The sequence below is a fragment of the Hevea brasiliensis genome, chromosome 2 (genome assembly GCF_030052815.1).
Source record: "Hevea brasiliensis isolate MT/VB/25A 57/8 chromosome 2, ASM3005281v1, whole genome shotgun sequence".
Lineage (NCBI taxonomy): Eukaryota > Viridiplantae > Streptophyta > Magnoliopsida > Malpighiales > Euphorbiaceae > Hevea > Hevea brasiliensis.
In genome coordinates, this window is record NC_079494.1 from 119,624,603 (window position 1) to 119,645,110 (window position 20,508).

General features: G+C 32.9%; 2 protein-coding genes across 2 annotated transcripts; both read right to left on the reverse strand.

The window, feature by feature from the left end:
- Nucleotides 1-11,774: 11,774 nt before the first annotated feature.
- On the reverse strand, nt 11,775-17,158 carry LOC110663778 (uncharacterized membrane protein At1g16860). Its single transcript, XM_021823193.2, has 4 exons — nt 16,280-17,158; nt 14,790-14,945; nt 12,311-12,522; nt 11,775-12,216 (listed from the first exon to the last, which is right to left on the reverse strand). Exons 1-4 carry the CDS (start codon nt 16,736-16,738, stop codon nt 12,003-12,005), a joined length of 1,041 nt encoding a protein of 346 aa, XP_021678885.2. The 5' UTR covers nt 16,739-17,158; the 3' UTR covers nt 11,775-12,002.
- Nucleotides 17,159-17,309: 151 nt separating this feature from the next.
- Nucleotides 17,310-18,868, reverse strand: LOC110663779 (homeobox-leucine zipper protein ATHB-12). The gene is made up of 2 exons (XM_021823196.2): nt 18,193-18,868; nt 17,310-18,062 (listed from the first exon to the last, which is right to left on the reverse strand). The coding sequence occupies exons 1-2, from the start codon at nt 18,553-18,555 to the stop codon at nt 17,703-17,705; spliced, it is 723 nt and encodes a 240-aa protein (XP_021678888.2). The 5' UTR covers nt 18,556-18,868; the 3' UTR covers nt 17,310-17,702.
- Nucleotides 18,869-20,508: the final 1,640 nt, after the last annotated feature.

Here is a 20,508-nt window from a genome sequence, read left to right on the forward strand (position 1 = left end):
TGATGGAAAAACATGTCATTGGATCACCAAAGGACAGTCTCTATAAATTCTGTTGACTCGGACCTCTTGTCCTAACGGACTAGTTACTAGCACTTCAAAATCCATTTGCACACATGGAACAGCAAGTGAACTAACTATGCTAGCACTAACATATGAATGGGTTGAACCTGGATCAAACAATACAAATACTTCTTGATCAGAGATAGAGAATATACCAGCTACCACGTCAGAATTCTCAGCCTCTTCTCGCTATCTCATTGTATAAATTCTGGTTGAAGCACTTCTTTGTCCCGATCGACCAATCATACCGATCGCTGCAAAGGTGCCTCTACCTCTACCTCTTCCTCTCGCCAACCGATCGTGAACCTCTCGAGAGCGGGACTGCGAATAGATCCTCGCGGTAGTAGGAGCTGGACTATATCTCGGAGCACTAGTACAGTCTTTAGCTATATGGACCTTGCCACCGCAGTTAAAGCAGGCTCCAGTGGCCCAGTAGCACTCCCCCCCATATGAATCTTGCCACAAGTCTCACAGGGGCGGGCCGAATGTGAACCCCTGCTCGATGGCCGGACCTAGGGGTCTCTGTCCGAGAATCGCCCATACCAAATCTTCCACCTCGACCCTTTGGGTCCACTAAACTTCTTCTTTTTCCCGTAAGTCCCACGAACTTGGCTCTGGACTTTTCCCTTGTCTTTGTCTGATTTCTCAGCTTTCTCTGATTTTTCTTTGACTGAGGTTGCTTCTAATTCAATTCTCTCTAGTTCAAGTGCTTGAGACATAAGCTCTGAGAAGTTGCTGTGTCGAAAACCCACAACTTGCATCCTTATGCTGGGCTTCAAACCCGTCTCAAATCTCTTGCACCTTGCCTTGCTGGTAGTCAGGAGACTCCCCGCATAGTGACACAAAGGGAGAACTCCTCTCATACTCGCCATCGATCGATTTCCTTGTTTTAGACTCGAAACTCTTGTAACTTCGATCAACATATGCATCCGGGATGTATTTGCGAACTCTCGATGAAGTCATCCTGTGTCAAGACCGTGGTTCAACCAAGCTGTGGGGGATGGTCTTCTACCAATCATACGCATCCCCTTGCAATAGCGACACAGAATATTCAAACTTCAGCTCATCTGGGCAGTGCAGTTTCTTAAACACTCTGTCCATTCTTTCAAGCCATTGCTCTGCCTCTAAAGGTTCCACTGTACCCTTAAATTCTGCAGCCCCATACTTCAGTAATTTATCATATTGTCTGGCTGGAGGCAGTGGTTGTGCCACAGGTGGTTGGGGTGGAGCTTGAACAGGCATACCCCCAGCCATTTGTTGAAACATTACCGCCATCTGCTGTGCGAAATGTGTAGGAAATTGCGGCATTTGCGAGGCTGGTGCTACGGATCCACTGACATTCGGTAAAGCCGGGGCTTCCCCTTGTGCCTCAGCTTCAACAAACTGCTCAACTGAGCGATCCCCTTCTTCCATTTCAGGCTGAAGTTAGGGTATCTCCTGAACAAATAACAGATGGAGATTTTCCCCCGTTAGTTCATATTCATGATGTAATGCACTGTATGTAATAATTATGGACATTAAGCAGTTGTACTTAACAAAGAAAAATACAAATTCACAAGTTAAAACATACTTCAAAAATTTGCTCTGATACCACTAAAACATGTCACACCTTACCCCTCTGTAAGGCATAACATGATCCCGTAGAGTACCTAATGAACTACCGCACTTCACCTACCGATAACTCATTAAGTACCCTACAAGGGATTTTAAAACAATTTTCTTACTTTTGTTAAGTGGTGGGCATTTTCTAATAGGTATTTAAAACATATGATTAAAAGTAAATCTAGTTAATATTTTTAGTCCATTTTATTTTTCCGCAAATTTTATAAAAATTTTGACAGAGTTCCCTCTGTATTTTGAGAAAATAGTTCTTCAAATACCTGTAAAAAATACTTCTAAAAATTTTTCTCAACCACTACTTCAATTTCACAATCAAACTCAATCAATTTCACAATCATTTCAATAAATTTCTCAAGTTCAAAATTCAATAATCCTCAGCATACTAGCAATACATTTCATTTAAATTAAATAAAATAGTTGTACTCATATTTCATTCGAGACAACACAATTTATGTACATTCTTACAAAATTTACATCAAAAGAAATACAAACTAAACTTTATTACAAACTTCATACAAATTTTTTTTTTGTACAAGCTGCTCAAGACCCATTTGCACGTCCATACATTTATATGCAATACATACATGAAAAGAAATATTTACAATTAGGGTATAAATTATACCCGATGACTTTAAGCTGATAGCTCTTCACACCTCAGCAGCTCAGTCTGCTGCTCCTCTAGTCTCTGTATCTGCGACAGCAATAGAAGCCATCGCTGAGTACTAGGACTCAGTGGTGCACAACATACTAAAATAATCTTTATGCAAAACTTAAATCATATTTATTCAAAAATTTGGCTGAACATGAGAATTAAGTACAAATCACGCATTGTGAGATTTTAAATGCAAACCAAGTTCATTTCAAAATATCAAAACACATTTCATAAAACCTACAGTTAGATCATGCCATTCGAAACAAATAGAATCTCAATAGCCAGAGGCTAAGAGAAATCACATCATAAGGCTAGCTAGCTCAAATATATGGATATTCATTCACATCCTCTTCTACTGGCACACCTCAACACTTCTCCAGAGAAGGAATCAAAATTCGAAACTAATTACCCCCACTAGTCGTGCTAGTGAGGTGTTCAAATATATGGTCATGACACTGTGGTTTCAAAACTTATCTTAACAATTTGCTAAACATTGTCATTTCAATATACATAATAACTTTCAACAATTTAAATCAAAATATCATAAGAATGCCATAATTCAATATTTCACATTATTCAAAACAGTATGCAAAAGATGATTATAAAAAGTATACGTTGTGCACAAACCTCAAGCGAGTCGCCTCTTGGCCTTGACTCGGTTTCTCGGGTTTTTTCCCGGTATTCTTTTCAACTGAAATACACAATTTTACAATGTTTCAGTACTAGAACTTAACATAAATCCAAAATAAATTTAACTTCACATTTACCTAGTTCTAACATGTTAAATTCGACGTTCATGAAATTTTTATGTTTCGGGTTACTATTCACTACACTATTCAAGTCAAATAGTTGACTTTCTAAGGCTTAATAGGTATGGGAACTCCAACTTCACCCACATACCACATTTTGGTCACTAAACTTGTTGGTTTTGGTTGTTTACTCAAATCCTAAGTCTTTTAGGCAAATTTGGTAAATTTCAGTTTTGGAGTCCTAAGTTGCACTGTTCCATTGGTCACTTTATTGTTGGAATTTGGTAAAACTTTCTTCATAGAAAATGTTCCTTATTGTCTTAAGTTTATTCTTCTTTTTGAATCACCCCAATTGGAGTTTTGTAGCTCAAGTTATAGCCAAAATACAGTTATTGTTCACGTGCACTATTTATGCTGCAATTTTTGGTTCTGGCAGATTTTTGATCCAATTTCGTTCAATAATTTGATCAAGTTAAGTCCATAATTTGGTCTAATTTCCTTCATACGAAATGTTCTACTATGTCTTAGGTTTCCATCGGTTCAAGATTCACCTAAATTGGAGTTTTCTAGAGAGAGTTATAGCCATTGAAACTTTACTGTTCAAATGGCAATTCTGCAGTTTTGCAGGTTCAGTAACTCAACTTTGCTCAATAATTTGATTAGGTTAATGGCATAATTTGGGTTGGTGTTCTTCATGAAAGTTTTAGATCTATATCTTATCTAATGACTGGTAAAATTTCAGGTCATTTTGACCTTCCTAGCTCGAGTTATGACCAAATGAATAAATACTGTTCATTTGGTCAGTTTGTGCAGTGACAGCCTGCACTTATCTAACCTTGGTCAATTGGATCACTAGGTTTTGGTCAATTTTTGGGCATGGTTCCTTAATAAAAATTGTGTCATTTTATGTCTATTTTCATCCCCAATTGGTGGATATCAATTGGACTTGTAAAATTTCCGTTTTGGTCCTTCAAAGTTGGCTTGGTCATGCTTACCCTACGAATTTGACTTCCATTCTAACAATTCCCACACATCTCCTTTGGTCATTATTGACCATTTTTTCACTTCACAATAGGTCAAACATGCCATTTACTCATTTTTCCAAATTTTGCCTCAAAACCCTAGGCCTTTAAACCCTAATCACACTAAAATGTTGCATTTATTCACATTTATGCATTTCCATCTTACTACCATTCTCATGCAAGTTTACTAACAAATTTAAATCCATCAAACCATACAAAATCATACTCCCCTTCAACAGGCCAGAATTTCAGTTTAGTCATCCCCCCATATTTTTATTTCATTTTAAGTTTATTTACAAGCTCTTGATGCCATAGAAACACTAATTAAACAAAAAAATTTGAAGTTTATATTACTAACCTTGAGCAGAATTTTCTTCCTCCTTTTCTTCAAATTTTTCTTCTTTCTTTTCCTTGAATCCTCTTTCCTAGTTGCCCAAACAAAGTCTAGTTATGGTAGGACAATTTTCTATGGTTGGATTTAGGTTCTTCAACCTCAAAAATGAGTTTTGATGGTGGTTTAAGTGAGGGAGAGGGTGAGGGAGAGAGAGTGACGTTTTGAAAAAGAAGAAAACTTGTGTTTTATTTTTTTTTTCTTTTCTTTCTTTTTATCTATTTTGCCTATGGAAGACCACAAAATCTAATTTAATAAATATTTAATTAATTTAGTTATGGCATCATGCATGAGGTCATGCATGATGTCATCACCTTTTTACTTTTTGATTTTTCCTCTTTTTTTTATATATTTTTCTATTAGTTCTTTAATTTAATTCTCGATCCCGAAATTTTCTTTTCTCCGATTTTATTTGACAGTTAGGTCAGGAGTCAGCTCTCGGGGTCAATTGACCAAATTGCCCATCGCCAGTTCATCCCGGTTTGTAAATAATTTCATATTTCTTCTGGCTCCCTGACCTAATTATTTGACTGGCTTAACAGTTCTTTTTCGTGATTTTCTCTTTTCCACTGTGTTCATAAGGGTCCTAAGGACCGCGGCATCACATTTTACGGTTCGAAATTTGAGTTTAAAATGACTTCGCAGTCATTCCCGAGAAGGTCACCCATCGCTGTGACTCTCGGCTAGTTTAACTTCTTCTGTTCTGTTTTTCTTGTTTATACTTAACTAATTGAACATTACTAATTATTTGTGTTTATGGTTTATCTAGTTGTCTTAAGTGTGGTTCTAATCCCCTTAATTGTCCGGACCGACACCCGTCACCGGAACAGTAAAATCTACTAGGCTATGCAAACGGGGGTGTTACACTAAATTATATGATTCAAAAAAGAAAATTAAAATTAAGACAATAAGGAACAAGTTTCATGAAGAAAGTGTGATCAAATTACTATTATAGCTTGACCTAAAATGAGAGTGAAAACAAGACTAAAATTCTGGAATTAATGAAATACACTCATAACAAGTTGAAATATGATTGGAATTTAATGCCAATGAATCATTGAACATAAATGTGATATGAATATGTATTTGGGACCTATGTTCCCATCATGATTGAAACCAAAAATGCTATGAAGCATGAATATAAAATGTTATGAGAATATGAGACCTATGAATGCTTAAAAACACTAGTGTGCCCATGTATGCCTAGATTTTATCTATGAGTTGGATAGATTGGCATGCCAATTGAGTTCTGATTTGCAGTACTACTTATAAGTTTTTTGCCATTCTGTTATCATGGCTTTATGCCATTCTGTTATTTATGGCTTCCAGCCATTCTTTTACATGATGATGTATATGGCTTTATGCCTGATTGCTACTATGGCTTTTTTTAGCCATTCTATTGCATACCTGATTGTCATTATGTGTCCCATGGTATGATGGCCCGTGGCACAAATATGTCCAGTGCTAGTTTACCCGCTTATCCAGTCCAATCAGTCTGTTATAGGTTACTTGGGCAATGAAAAGTATTAATGAGATTAAATATGTATTGAAACGAAAAAGGAAATTGAATATCAAGATAAAGAAAAATAAAGATCCCAATAAAATAAATATTCCCAAATATCAATAAAATAAAAAATGATGTTTAAGATCATTGTAGAACCAACTAATAAGATGTGTAAGAGAGTCACTATCATAAATTTTAATTAGCCTTAAACAAATCTATATTTCATTAAATATGCATTTTTCTGATAAGTATTACAAACCTGAGAGTATTACTTTTATTTGTATATTATATTTTCATTGTATTATTGCACCACTAAGCAGAAATGCTTAGCGCATTGGATTTTTCACGCATAGGTACTGAAGATAAAACCTAATGGACTTCAGACTGGGATTTTTTGGAGTACGGATCTGCAAATAGTGTTCAGTGTCACCTCCTCGTTGCAGTGCATTTTGGTAGGGCCCGCATGTATCATATTAGTGTATTTTATTTTTGTTTATTGTAATTAATTCTGGAGTTGTAATGTGAATTGTAAGTTTGTATAATTAATTTGTACATAATGTAAATTAATAAATTTGTAAATTCCATGCATAATATGTGTTGAAATTTTGATATGGATGGATATGGAAATTTCATGGAAATGGACATGGATGAGAATGGATGATATTATTTGATATTATGGATGGATATGGAAATTTCATGGAAATGGACATGGATGAGAATGGATGATATTATTTGATATTATGGAATGATGAAAAATTGAAATTGAGATGAGATTATAGATTGGAATGTGAAAGTTGATATGAAATTCTTAAACAGGTGAATAGTGTAATACGCCAAGTATCAATAAAACTGGAGAAACTCCATCTGTTTCTCCAATTAAATAAAATGAGTTTTTATATAAAACAACCTTAAAATTAATAAGGGATAAAGCAAGATAAGATAAGGTGCTCCGACACAGAGTGTGACATTCCTTGCTCGGTTACACTGTAGACCAGGTAAAGGGTGTTACAATGCCTATGGATGTAGCTCTATGTGAAGAGAGTGAACCTTATAAATATTGATATTTTGTGTCTTTACTTTATTTTTTTTATAATTTACACGCTTCCGCAGTACACAACACTAAGCAAGGTCCATGACAAGATGTAGACATATAATCGAGGTCATGACAAGATGTAGACATATAATCGCACCAACTCAAGTTGACCTACTTGTTCTTCGAGTAATTCTTTCAACTTTGCTAATATAAAATAAATACACAAAATTAAGGGTCTTTTTTTCTAGGTGTATCAACCCATCAATTTAATTTCTTCCCTAATTAAGTTTGCACCTTCCCTGATTTCCTATGGAGCTCTAAAAAGGCCATTTCATTTTTGTCACACCATTCATGGCAACTTTGGATTGGGTTGAGCATTAAAAAAAAAAAAATCTTATCGCATATTATTTATCTTTCTTTGGATCGAAATTAATACACTTAAGCTTCTTATATTATATGTTAATCAACATTTAATTAAATTGTTTAAACATGGGAATACTGAATACATACAAAATAATTAATAGAAATTTTTTGAAGATGTTAAATATATATATATATATATATATATATATATATATATATATATATATATATATATGAAAATATATATATATAAACTTCACATATCTACCCAAAGCTACGCATTTGAATATTATAAAGCGAAGACCATAAGCATTTGATGTAACTAATTTTCTTGTTGGCTGCTGGGAAAGTCTAGCGAGATTCAAGGAAATTTCTTATATATTGGGTCAATATTGATTAATCTTATGTATTGGATCAATATTTATTAATCTCTAATTCTCTATCCCAACCAGGAATTAATTGCAACATATACTTATTTTATATATATATATATATATATATATGTATGTTTGATAAACAAATAAGGTTTGATCCGGATCTTTTTGTAGATGCCTTCGTCCGGTAGGCATTGGAAACTTGTATATAGATAGAGACAAGTTGCCAAAAATGTCTAGAAAAATCACTATATTAAGGGTATATTTTACACACATTTTAGTATTATTAGTATTCATGGAAGAATATTCATGAAATAGGTAACCAATTAATCACGAGTAAACCATCATAACAACGTTTAATTTAGTCTTAAATCAAAATCAGCTGCCATCATATATATATGTAGTGGCCAAAGAAGGCAATTTCTTGGACGTTAAGGAATGGATGAATTTTACCACTATATTGGCATATTAGATTGAGTCAATGTTCCTATTTTGTTTAATTTGATATCGTTTGATATGATTCCCACGAACTCAATCTCCCATTGGTTCTTAGTAATTATTCAATTGTATGAATGGAAGACATAAAATATTTTAAATTGTCGAGAAATTAGGTCACCATTTCGCTTTTGAATTCCTAAACTTGGCCTTCAAAGCATGCCACAGCAGTGACAATAAAATGGAAATGCTGTCCAAATATTTTGATGAATAGCACTCTTCAACAAATTGATCGTTGACTGCTTCAACTACGTACCTTAGAGATCTCATAGGGTAGTTAGTTAGGCCTCAAGATATTATCAAATTAATTAATGTAGTAGATTACTAATTTTCTCTTGAGAATTTGATCTAATACACTATTATTGGGATTCTGCTTTTGATTTCCTTTATTATTTTATGAAAAGTTTGGTAATTTCTGCTATAATAGAAAATTTAGTATCAAACAAACTATGTGTTAGAAGGCAACTCCTAAATCTTTTACCTAGCTAGTTTAATTAATTATATAGAAAACTAGTCAAACCCTAATTCAATTGAGCAATAGAACGGAAATTTCTTTATTTTTTTTAGGAAAAAAAAAAAGAAATGTAGAGTCAAGTTGTGGAATTATATGTGGCCTAAAATCAATTAAGAAGTGAATTAATTATTGGTTTGAAATATGTTCCACACTTGAACAGCAGCTAAAGATAGAGCCACTAGCAAGTTTGCTCTATTTATTTTAGCAAAAAAAATTATCATTGCAAACAAAAAAAAAGGTATATGGGTATAAATATAAAATGAATAAATTAAACAACTTACAATACTAATTCAGTGGGATAGTTAAGGAGGCCTAACCCACTAATTAGCTTAAACAGCTCTTGGTTGATGATTGGATTGGATTGGATGCCATAATAATCTAAGAAATTACTTTATGACCAGCTAGCTAGCATGGGTGGGGTGGGGAAGGTCTAAAAGATTCTTGAAATTTTTTTTTTCATATTTTGAATCTTTGAACAAGAGGAAGATAATATATTTTTTTCTAGCATTGAAGCCGTGGTCCTTTTTCTTTTGTTTTTCATTGGCTTCTTTAAGCATGCACAAAAATTGGTGATGGATAATTTTAGCTTAATTCCCTTGCCACTTGTGCTTCTGACTGATAAAAGCTTAAAGTTTTGGGCCCTGCGTACCCCTACATGAAGATTTTCTGCCTTTGAAATATCGATATGTGATCATGATCAAGAAAATATATATATTCTAATTTGACATTTAATTATATATATATATATATATATATATATATATATATATATATATATATATATATAAGTTATGTTGTTTCAAATGTCATTTATCTTCCCCAATACAGAAACAAGATAAAATGACTTGGAAAATCTTGCCTCTTCTCTTTGTGCTTTCTGATCTTAATTGATTAATTGTGCATGATCATCTATAGATACGATTGCTAAATTAGGCATGCATGCACAGTGAAAAAAATTTTAGTTTTTGTTTGGTCTTCTGATTTATTGGTGAGCAAATATCAAAGCTGTTAGACGATCAGCTGGGGAAATCATTTCATTTTTCCAAATTAATTAATTAGAACTCGATAGGTTTCAACACAAAGATATTTCTCATGATATTAAAACCAATATAAACAGAAACAGCAAAGTAAAAGATTAATTACAGATACCAGAAGGGATGCTGTAACTCAACAACAAGAATATATTTTGTATAATAATAATAATAATAATAATAATAATAATAATAATAATAATAATTCTATGGAGAGAAGAAGCATCCAACTTTAAAGTGCAACTAACAAGAAATAAAAGTAAAAAAAAAAAAAAGGCCATAATCTTTGAGTTGATGATATTCTTTAATTCCAATCAAGATTTGATTCGAGTTGGAAATAGATATTATAATACATATTTGCAACTTGCATTCACCCTATTATATATTTCCTTTTTTAGATATCAATAGTTATTAAAATTGGTTGGTGCCGAACAACTCATTTGGGGTATCATAGATTTATCCAAGCACAGCATATGTCCCCTACACAGGTTTCTCTATCTGTATAGCTCTTATTATTAGCTATTTAATATATTCAGCCACAGTTCCATATATTCTAACACCAACCAACAGTAATGAACTCTGTTTTAAGGTTAATTAATCAATTAATTATAACTCTGATGGGAAAAAGAGATTGTTAATTGCTTTAGAATCTAAATCTGTGTTTTAATGATGCAAATCATGATCATAGGAGTAAGTCATTGGCTTCAATAGAACCACATACATCATATATCTCTCCTGGTTCTAGCTAGAACATTCATGGATCATATTTATCTAACTACATGCCCATGCCATCCCTTTCTTTTTTAATAGATCATTAGACATCTTAATATTAACTTAGTAGTTTAGAAATTGAGTGTTTTTACCGTTATATAGGGGCAAATTTTTACTTCTCTTCACGTAATTCTGAAACAAAAAAAAAAAAAAAGAGTAAAAAGGCTGTTATTAGAATCCTTAGCATAGTATTAATGGTTAATTTTAATTGTTAGTGCTAATTATAAATCATTATTCGTTTCTTTGAGCTTGATCGTGCAGCAATAATTTACATGGTAGAGAAAGAAGACCAGAAGAACGTACCACATCCACTAAATCGTCTACTACACCAATCTGATTGTTTATCTTTAATTTTGTGCCATAAAATTAAGTCAATAGAAAAGCAATTTGCGGCAACTTGGAAAGTAATTTTCTCTAATTTTAATGGTAATTAAGTTTGTTGAGTGATTGAGCGGCAGTGGAATCTAATCTTTTTTTCTCTTAGTTAATTCTTCAATTAATATCCTGTGGAAGACGGAAAGCGAAGTTTGATGCATCCCATAGTCCATTGACGTAACGTCTACTTTTTATATTTTGATTAAATCATTAGAAATTATATTGTTTGGTTGATGAATTAATAATCGACTATTTAATGCAAAATATTATTAATTTAGTCTCATAATTTTACTGACTGTAGAGATTTTTTTTATATTGATAAATATTATAAACAGAAGTAATACATCATGTTGAATTGAATACTAATTAAATGATTTTTTGGGATGGAAATTAAATGACTATTGTTTATTGAATAGTCATAGACTTAACGGGACCATTGATGTAACATGTTATCTAAAGGATGAGCAGTGTACAAATTCTTGATTAATTAAAAAACAAAAAAAATTAGGTTCTTCAGTTTGGTAAATTTCACCACAACCCAAGGTAAAATCTAAAAGGATTCGCCTCTTATCATCAATGCTCAGTGGCCTACACCACTAGAGTGCCCAGATTCTTTCAAAACGATAACAATTCCTTGGGATTTAATTACACAATGTTATTCTTTTTTCTTCATCAAGTATACAAAATTTAACATATAAACACAACATTTCATGATAATATATAAAAATATGTTTGCTCATAATTGGTTTAGGCCATTCTTAAAGGGTAAGCAGGATCATATCCAAGGAATTCAAAGTGGAAAATTTCAGTCTAGAAGAAATGGGTCAAGACATGAATCCTAGTATTGAGGACTTACTAGTTGTATATGAAGTTTGAAACACTTGTTTCTTACAATTGATAATTACATGGATAATTAAAAAGAACTAAAATCAAAATTGAGTGCACAGGTGCATGTGCAACATGATAGGGTAAATTTCTCAAAGAAATCAATTTGTCAACCAGAATCTCTAACATCCTACATTTCCCTATTTTTCTAATAAGTTAGGCATTATTGTTCAATGCTTTGCCTGTTATCTGGGTTCATGATGCGGCCAGGTACACTGGAGACTCCTACTACTAGTCCATCAACATCAATGGGGAAAAGAAGCCTTTCCCAAAGGCATCCCGTAGAGAGAAGCTCTTCTGGTTGAACAATCATCACAATTTCGTTATTTTTATGCAGCACCCCAATGACAGTTACAATGCTGCCTTCTTGTATGTACCTGCCGTATCAAACACAAGTTTCCAGCTTATAGCTCCTGATAAGCATGCACAACTTAGTTAGAAAATATAATTTTGTATATACTGTACTATTACCCTTCTTCCAACTGCAGTAGACGGGCTTCAACTGACAGGTTTCTCTCTTGCAACCATTTCCTCAAGTGAGGAGATAGAATTCTGCAATGTCTTGTAGTACTCACTAGTTTGCTCTCAACAATCAGAGGCACAACTTTACAACCGGGACCAGCTTTCACCATAGCTCTGATACCAGACTTCTGATCAGTTATATAGAAGTCGGTTGAAAACCTCTGTCAGGTAGAAGTCCTAATCAGAGAAATATCAAACTTCCAAACAAAAAAGACTTCAGAGGATTTTTAGATTCAAATGCTATCAATTGTGTAGCTACTTTAATAATAAGAAAGGCTGCCAAATTTTCTTTGGTTTAATTACATGTTAACAGGCACGTTATATTGCATGATAATTTAACATTTCACATTACATCATCACTAATGGAATGGTGGACTGTTTCCTAGTCCAGCTCCCACATATGTTGCTATAATCATGTCATTTATTAAATGCTGCATGAGCAAGACCAATAGAGAAGATTTAACATGAAGCAAAAAAATTTTCCTTAGGAGTGACTCTTTTTCATTTTCTTCATTGGTAAATGAAATTTTATTCCAAAAAAACAGAGCAGAGAAGATGGCAAGATTGGTTGCAAAATACATCCCAGAAATTTGCCATGAAATGGGCCTCAAAATTGGTTAGTCACTACCCTAAGGGAAAAGAAAAAAATTAAAAAAAAAAAAAAAGACTGAATCACTATTAACCAACATCACTAGGCAATTCTAAAACAATCCCCATTTAAATATTCTTAAGTTTCCCCATTTAATTTTCTTGATAGGGCTTTCCATGTAGCATGAAGGAAAAGTAGATTAGGCCTGCCTTGTGTGTATTTCCAGCCTAAAGTTCAGTCGGCTAGATTCCCTAGATGTAAACATAAATTTTGAAATAAAGCTACAACACATTCACAACTTGTGTCAAGACTTTCAATCTCTCTCAATCTATTGTGACTTGAGATGATCATCACCAGAAATCAGCAGACAACAATATTGCAGATTGAATACAAAATCTGATTTGTAGACTTCTAATTCCATTATTTCTATTTAATAACTGGAAGAGTGATTGGGCAGGGCACTGCAAAATGAAGCAGAGAAGAAAAGGAATATTTCAAGAAGGTAAAGGGCCTGAATGCATAGTTATCGAATAAAAGCAAACTACCTGGGACCCATGACTAAAATCGGGTCAGTTCATATGTAAAATAAAAGATGAACAAAACTGAATGACCGACATTAAACCAAAATTTATTAATCAAAATGAATAATTGAACCATCAAATTATAAACATCATTTCATTTTTATATTTTTTGAATATATGTTATTTTTTTTAGTTAATTTTTAAACTTCTAAACTATATGCGTGTGTGAGTGAAACAGCCCTTGATCTTGCTAAGATGTAACCTTAAACCAAGTGGAATTGAGGAACATGTTATGGATCAGATTTGATACAATATCTGGAAGAGAGATTGGAACTCAGAAAAGAGAAGAAAGATGAGATGAGAAGAGAATAGAGAAAATAGGATGAGAAGAGAATAGAGAAATAGAGATTGAAAGAAGAGAAGAGAGTATATTATTGAATTGAATCTTGAATGAATCCATACAGGTATAAGCTGACCCTTTACGCATAGTAGTAATTGCTCTCTTAACAGATTTAGACATCTAAAACTAACTCTACCAGACCTGAACTACTTTAGGTAATTCCCTCCAAAAGCAGTTACACTACTTTCCTCTCCAACTTCCCAACCACCCGAGACTGTCACTACTACTTATTAACATTCCTTCTCCTTTTCCTATAATATGTAACAGAACAGGATGCAAATAACCAACCCCAACTAGTTTCAGACTAATGCTTAGTTAAGTGGAGTTGTGTGTGTGCATGTGCGTGTCTATAACCAGAAGTTCAAGAAGCTTTTATCTTCACAATTTTAGTTCTCAGTTTGGTTCTGATAATAAAAAAAATGAACAGAGCCTATGGTCTACCTCCCCCGCAATTCCACAATTATGATACAAGTAGAACTATAATAAGGCAAATCATCTATTGAATGAGCCCAACTGGAATAAAAACTTCAAAATAAATTCGTACAAATATAGAAGGGTAGGAATTATAGGTTGAATAGACTAAAAAAGAGCAAAAGTATAATAGGATTTTATTTTCTTGTGTTGAAAATAGGCCATTTGATTCAAGTTGGGATGCTTTAAGGACAAAAGTGAAGCTACATAACAAGATTGCAAAGATATAAGAAAAAGGGCAAATGAAAGCAGCAATTATTTTCTTGATCATGTTCTATTAATGCAAACGTATCCATAGAGATACACTGTCAGGTTACAACTACGAATTTAAAGAAAGTTATTTGAATCAGACAAGGAAACAGACATCAGCTATCAAACTCCTCAAATAAAACCCTAACAAAATATTAACTCTAATTGCAACAATTTCTCAAAGATAAGGATACTTACCTCACAATATGTTAAATTCCACTGGAAGCATGATGTATTAGCATCATTTGGCTTTGGTCCAAATCCTCCATGTTCATACAAAAGTGTAGATGCATAGATACATCTGGTGGTCCTTTCATATGAAGATTCCAAGGAAACACTCCCACATGACACAACCTAAAATCATCAGGGGAAAAAGAGAGTATTAATCATGCTTCAAGTTGAAGTAAGCAGTAAAATTACCAGGAGCAATTCATCATGTTCCAATTTCTATGTCCATGAAGAAACAAAGAAATTGTAACCTGATCTGCTTTGACTCTGTCAAGGAAATACCTAAATTAATGCCAGCTTTTGAACCATCTCCCTACCAGACAAAGAAACAAAATATAACTGTTCTTATAACGATACATCTATATCCTTGGCAGGTCAAAGTTGTCCACTCCATGTTATAATTAGTCTTGTCATGAATATTTGATTGGCAATTAGAACCTTGGGCTTAGTTTTGTAGATATTCTATGTCAACAGATATTAAGGCGCTAATATTGGCTCCAAATACTTTTAAAAAAATTTTCAAGTGAAGCTTTCCATGAGCTCATAATCTAGATAGTAACAAACTACCATCATTAACATAACAACTAAACTTTTGACAACAACATCTGAAATGTTTCATCAAATAAACTATTAGCCTGCTAATTGCCAATGACTTGAAGAATCAGCAAAAGCAGGTCGGCTAAAGCCCAACTAAGTCTCAGTGTTCATCGACTGACAAAATACAAAAGCTGCTCTCAGGCCCCAACCCTTTTCCTTTTTTAACAAAAATGCTTGGTGCGGTGAGTCACTACGGTGAACAGTATTGTAATGACCGCAACAAATGAATGGACAAATACAGGAAGTGAATGAAAAATGTGAGAGAATACAGAAAGTGAATAATAGAAATGTGTAAAGTGAATGAAACATATGAAAATTCTGTAATTTACTATGATAATGTTTATCATTACGGGTCACTACACCCAGTAAAATTCTCTTTTTTTACAAATAGCAACCATCCCTCACCCCAAACCCCCAAATTACATTCTTTAATTTTGCTAAGGGCACCACATTCCTGACAAAAGAGAATTCATTGGCATCCACTTCCACCAAAAAAAATAAATTAATTTCCATGGAGAAATCTGAGGGTTAAACTTTTCACTTAATTCGATAATCACAAGATTAAATCATTGTACAGCATTTCTATAAAGCAACACAACAGGCCATGAAACCGTTTCAAAGCTCACAATGCCAGTTTTAAATTCAGACTGTACAACGAAAAGCATAAAAATCCATTGCTTGAAATTAGTTGATCTATGAGTTGACGGTTGAGTACCCCAGTAAAAATTCTAAATAAGAAAAAAAAAGAGCTTTTCTCAATTAAAAGTTCTCTTTTTTTTTTTCCTTCCCAAAGAGAAAAAAAAAATCAATGAAACATAATGAACTAATAAGGGAGCAAAAGACAGAGAGAAATAGTGAAGTACCCCAGTGATCTTAACAAGCTGTCCCTCACGTGCAGAAGCAAGCTCAGAATCAGGGAATGAGCGAAGAAAGCGAAAAATAGCATACTTATGCCTCCAATTATGTCTGTTCCAAGTTATGAGAGATAAAACCAAAGCAGATAGCAAGATGAAAGAAAGAAAAAAGACGGGATTGTGGACAACAATCAATATAAAAACAGAAACCGAAAGCCCAGTCACGAACAAAGGCACTAGAATGCAGATTGCTATTCTGGGTATTGGATAGCAGCTCTCGTTATTCTGCTCTCTCACCCCCGCATTGTAGAGGTCGTTCATTAGTTTAGTTCTCGTCTCCCTCTCTCTCTCTCTCTCTCTCTCTCTCCTTTCTTCCCCGTCAGAGGCTGAAAGGCACTTTACTAAACAACAAAAAGTCTTGAGAGGGGAAGCAAAAGCACTGCGCTGAGATTGGGAGTTATTTCTCATTAAACGACACCTCGTTTTTCGTACCACACGGCGCCGTTTATCCAGTAAATCAGCAAAGGATGGGACGGGAACGCATCTTTGACCAAGAGAGAGTAACTAAAGTGCGAAATTGATTTATTGTAGATAAGGAGTCATTAATTTTTAGTCCGATCATCACTCCGCCAACTCAAAAACAAGAAATCTCAGCCGTCCGATTTGCTCCCAATTCCCCCTCCAATTTTTATAAATACGTAAAATAATACAATAAGCGATCAATTTGAGAAAATTCAATGTAAAATTTAATTCATAAAAAATAATAATTTATTACATTTTTAAGTCTTTCTTAAAAAGGCCAGTGTCATTGATTTTTTTTCACATTTTTATGGTTTCTATTCTATAATTTGATGAATTAAACGCTAGGGAGTTTCCCCTTGGAGCCATAATTAATTATGATTATCATGTTCCAGGTTCTGCTTTTCTGGAATCTCTTGAATTGTTCAATTTAGTTTATTTAGCTTAATTATTTGGATAATAAGTGATCATTTATGAAACTTATATGTGAAGTGAATTAATTAAAAAAAAAAAAAAGATCTTATACTGAATATCAGATAGCATAACACCAACTACTTGTAGCTATACGGAGTACAAGTTTGTGTATCTGAAGGTGCGTATTTGTGCAAGATTTGTGTCTCTCTTCTTCTCTCATTCACATACAACCATCCGAGTGTTGGCTTCCTACTTTTATGCACGGAGCACAACTTCATTAATTTCAGAGGCAGCTATGGTTTGGAGAATTCACATCACCGTGGCAGCTTTTGCAGTTGCGTAGTCTGATCAGTTTCTATTTGCATCCCGCAAAATTCCAATTCATTTCCTCCATCTTTGCATTTTACTGAAATGTTCTTCTCTTGATGCTCCTCATCCAAAGATTATTTGCCAATTTAGTCCATGCTTCGCTCTTATATATAGTTTCCTTTAAATTAAATCAAGCCCAGAAATCCCACCACTGACAACCACTATTAGATTGATCGAAAAGGCCATCAGAGTCTAAACTTCCCCAATCTTCTTGTGATGTCCATGATCCATCAGCGTGTTCCACTATGCTCATAAGGTTGGGTTCTTCCTCTAATCCAAAATATTCAACCTTTATTCTATCATCTTCATCTGAAGGAACTCCCAATCCATGTGCTGATCTTTCAAATGACAAGCTGGGCTTCGCTTCTGAATCACACTTTTTGGTGTCTCCATTTTCCGATTCACCTTCACTGCTATTCACAGCTACTCCCTGCCCACACCACTCGCCTTCCTCTCTTGGCTTCTGCATCAGATCATTTAGCTTCTGCAACTGTCAAATTTTGGAGAACGCATGTTAAGTTGGCTTATAATGTTAAGTGAAATTACGATCTCATTAATTGACTCAACCCATGAGTAGATCATAAACTATCAAGACTTAATAGCAATGTGCAGCCAAGTACCTGAATTGCCAACGCCTGCTTCTCCTTCTTCAGAGTCTCAAACCTGGAAGCCAAACTATTGTAATTGGCTCGTAGAATACCATAATCTCTTTCAAGCTGCTTGGACTTCCATCTAGCTCTCTTATTCTGAAACCATATTGCAACCTGTTTTGGCTGCAAGCCAAGCTCTTTAGCAAGCTCAAGTTTCTTTCGAGCCTCGAGCCTTGACTCGGATTCAAACATAGATTCTAATGATTTAACTTGTTCATCACTAAACCTCCTCTTGTTCTTGTTCTTCTTCTTTCTCGTGGCTGCGAGTGCGTCGAGATTGGAGAAAAAGGGCTCCTGTGTGGAAGGAGGATATTCAACCTTATCTAACATCATGTTGTAGGGATGCGCAGTGGAGTGGTTAGACAACGTTTTAATCTATGGATGGGCTTCAGACAGAAATGATCCACTTGTAGCTTTATATCCCACCCCGCGGGGCTTTCCTTCTATCTGATAGCGTATAGTAATTTTCTTCTAACATTCTCCAATTTTTTCAACTCTCTTAAATTTCTTTCTTTTTCATTTTTAGAATGAGGCTTCAGCTTACCTGGCCAATTCAAGCCAGCTTGTCTATTTAGTTTCATGTCTTTATTATTGCCTTGTAGTATATAATTAAATTATACGGACAGAGACAACTGGCTAGGAACAGGTCCCTAAACTAATTAAATGTGAATTCCAATATAATAACTCTATTTTCGTTGCCTTTAGCAAAAGGTGTGTAAGAATTCTTATCTCATATGAGTTATTTTTGTTTTCCGTTTCTTTTTTTTTTTTTAGAGTCAATTAAAATTCTAATTAATAAGTTAATATTCTTCTCCTGTTGTTGTCAATATTTTATTTACAATATATATATATATATATATATATATATATATATATATATAAAGATCTTAGCTAATACGTTAATTTCTTATCATTATAATTTTTATTTTATGAAAATTAAAAAATATATATTTAATGCATATCTTATATTTATGCAATCATAATTAAAAAAAAATAAATTTACGAATAATCAAATATATAAAATGAATAGACATTTAAACGATTTGTAAATTAAAATTCATAAATTAATCAAATCATTTCACATGTTTTGGCAATGGGTGAAGTTTTTATAGGTATCCGATCACATCAAATTTTAATAGAATAAGTTTGAATAATATTAATCATATGAGTTTTAATTTGAAAAATAATATCCATGATCGATTCGAATTTTATATATTGAAAATCTGTTAACTAAATTTATTTATATAAATATTTAATTAATTATAAAATATATATTTTTATAATAATATATATATATTATATATTTTATTTAAATAAAAATAAAATTTAAATATTTTGTGAAATTATTAAAATACAAATTATTACTAAAAATGATTTTTTATATAGATTATTAATTAAAAAATATAAAATTAAACGAGTTGAGATATTTTTGAGTAATAATAATTGAGTTTGGAATGAATTTAAGTAATTAAGAATAAATTTTAATCGAATTTGAGATGGGTTCAAATTTTGATAATATTAATCAGATTCGAGTATAATGATTTTCGCAAGTACCCTATCCATTGCCATCATTAACTGTGAACTGGACTGAGATTATTTTGGGTCAAATCTAGAACTGGACCGAGTCAATAGTTTTGATCCTTGAATCAGACCGGGATCGTGAGAGAGGAAGGCCAATTATGATTTCTCCTCCCATGAACTACAATTGAAACCATCTGTTTGGTTTGATTTGATTATGGCTTGATTTAAAATTTTTTAATTTTTTTTATATTTTTCTTAAATTATGTAGATTATTTGACCATCTTTAATTCTTGGAACATTTTCAAAAAAATTACACATTAATTTCTATGAATTTTTTAATTTAATTAGCATATTTTAGATTTTTATTTTATTAAAGTTTAATGAATTAAAAAAATATACTCTTATATGCCAAAGGTGTAAAAATACCTGAAAACTAATTTTTTTTAATTGGTGAATTATTATTATTATTATTATTATTATTATTATTATTTAAGAAAATAATTTATATAAGAATGAGTTTTTTCTTTTCTTTTCTTAAACATGTTATGCAAGATATGTTGGTAATTGAAATTTTTATAGATTTCTCAAATTATTTATGAGAAATTATTTGTATTTTAAATTAAAATATTAGAATTGAATAAGAGAAATATTTTTTATTTGAAACGGAGAGTGTTAGAATTTTATTGAAATATAATTGACGTAAATTAAGACATAAAGAAGAATTTTATTTTACCTGCTGGTTGCCGCATGACAAAATCTAGAGGA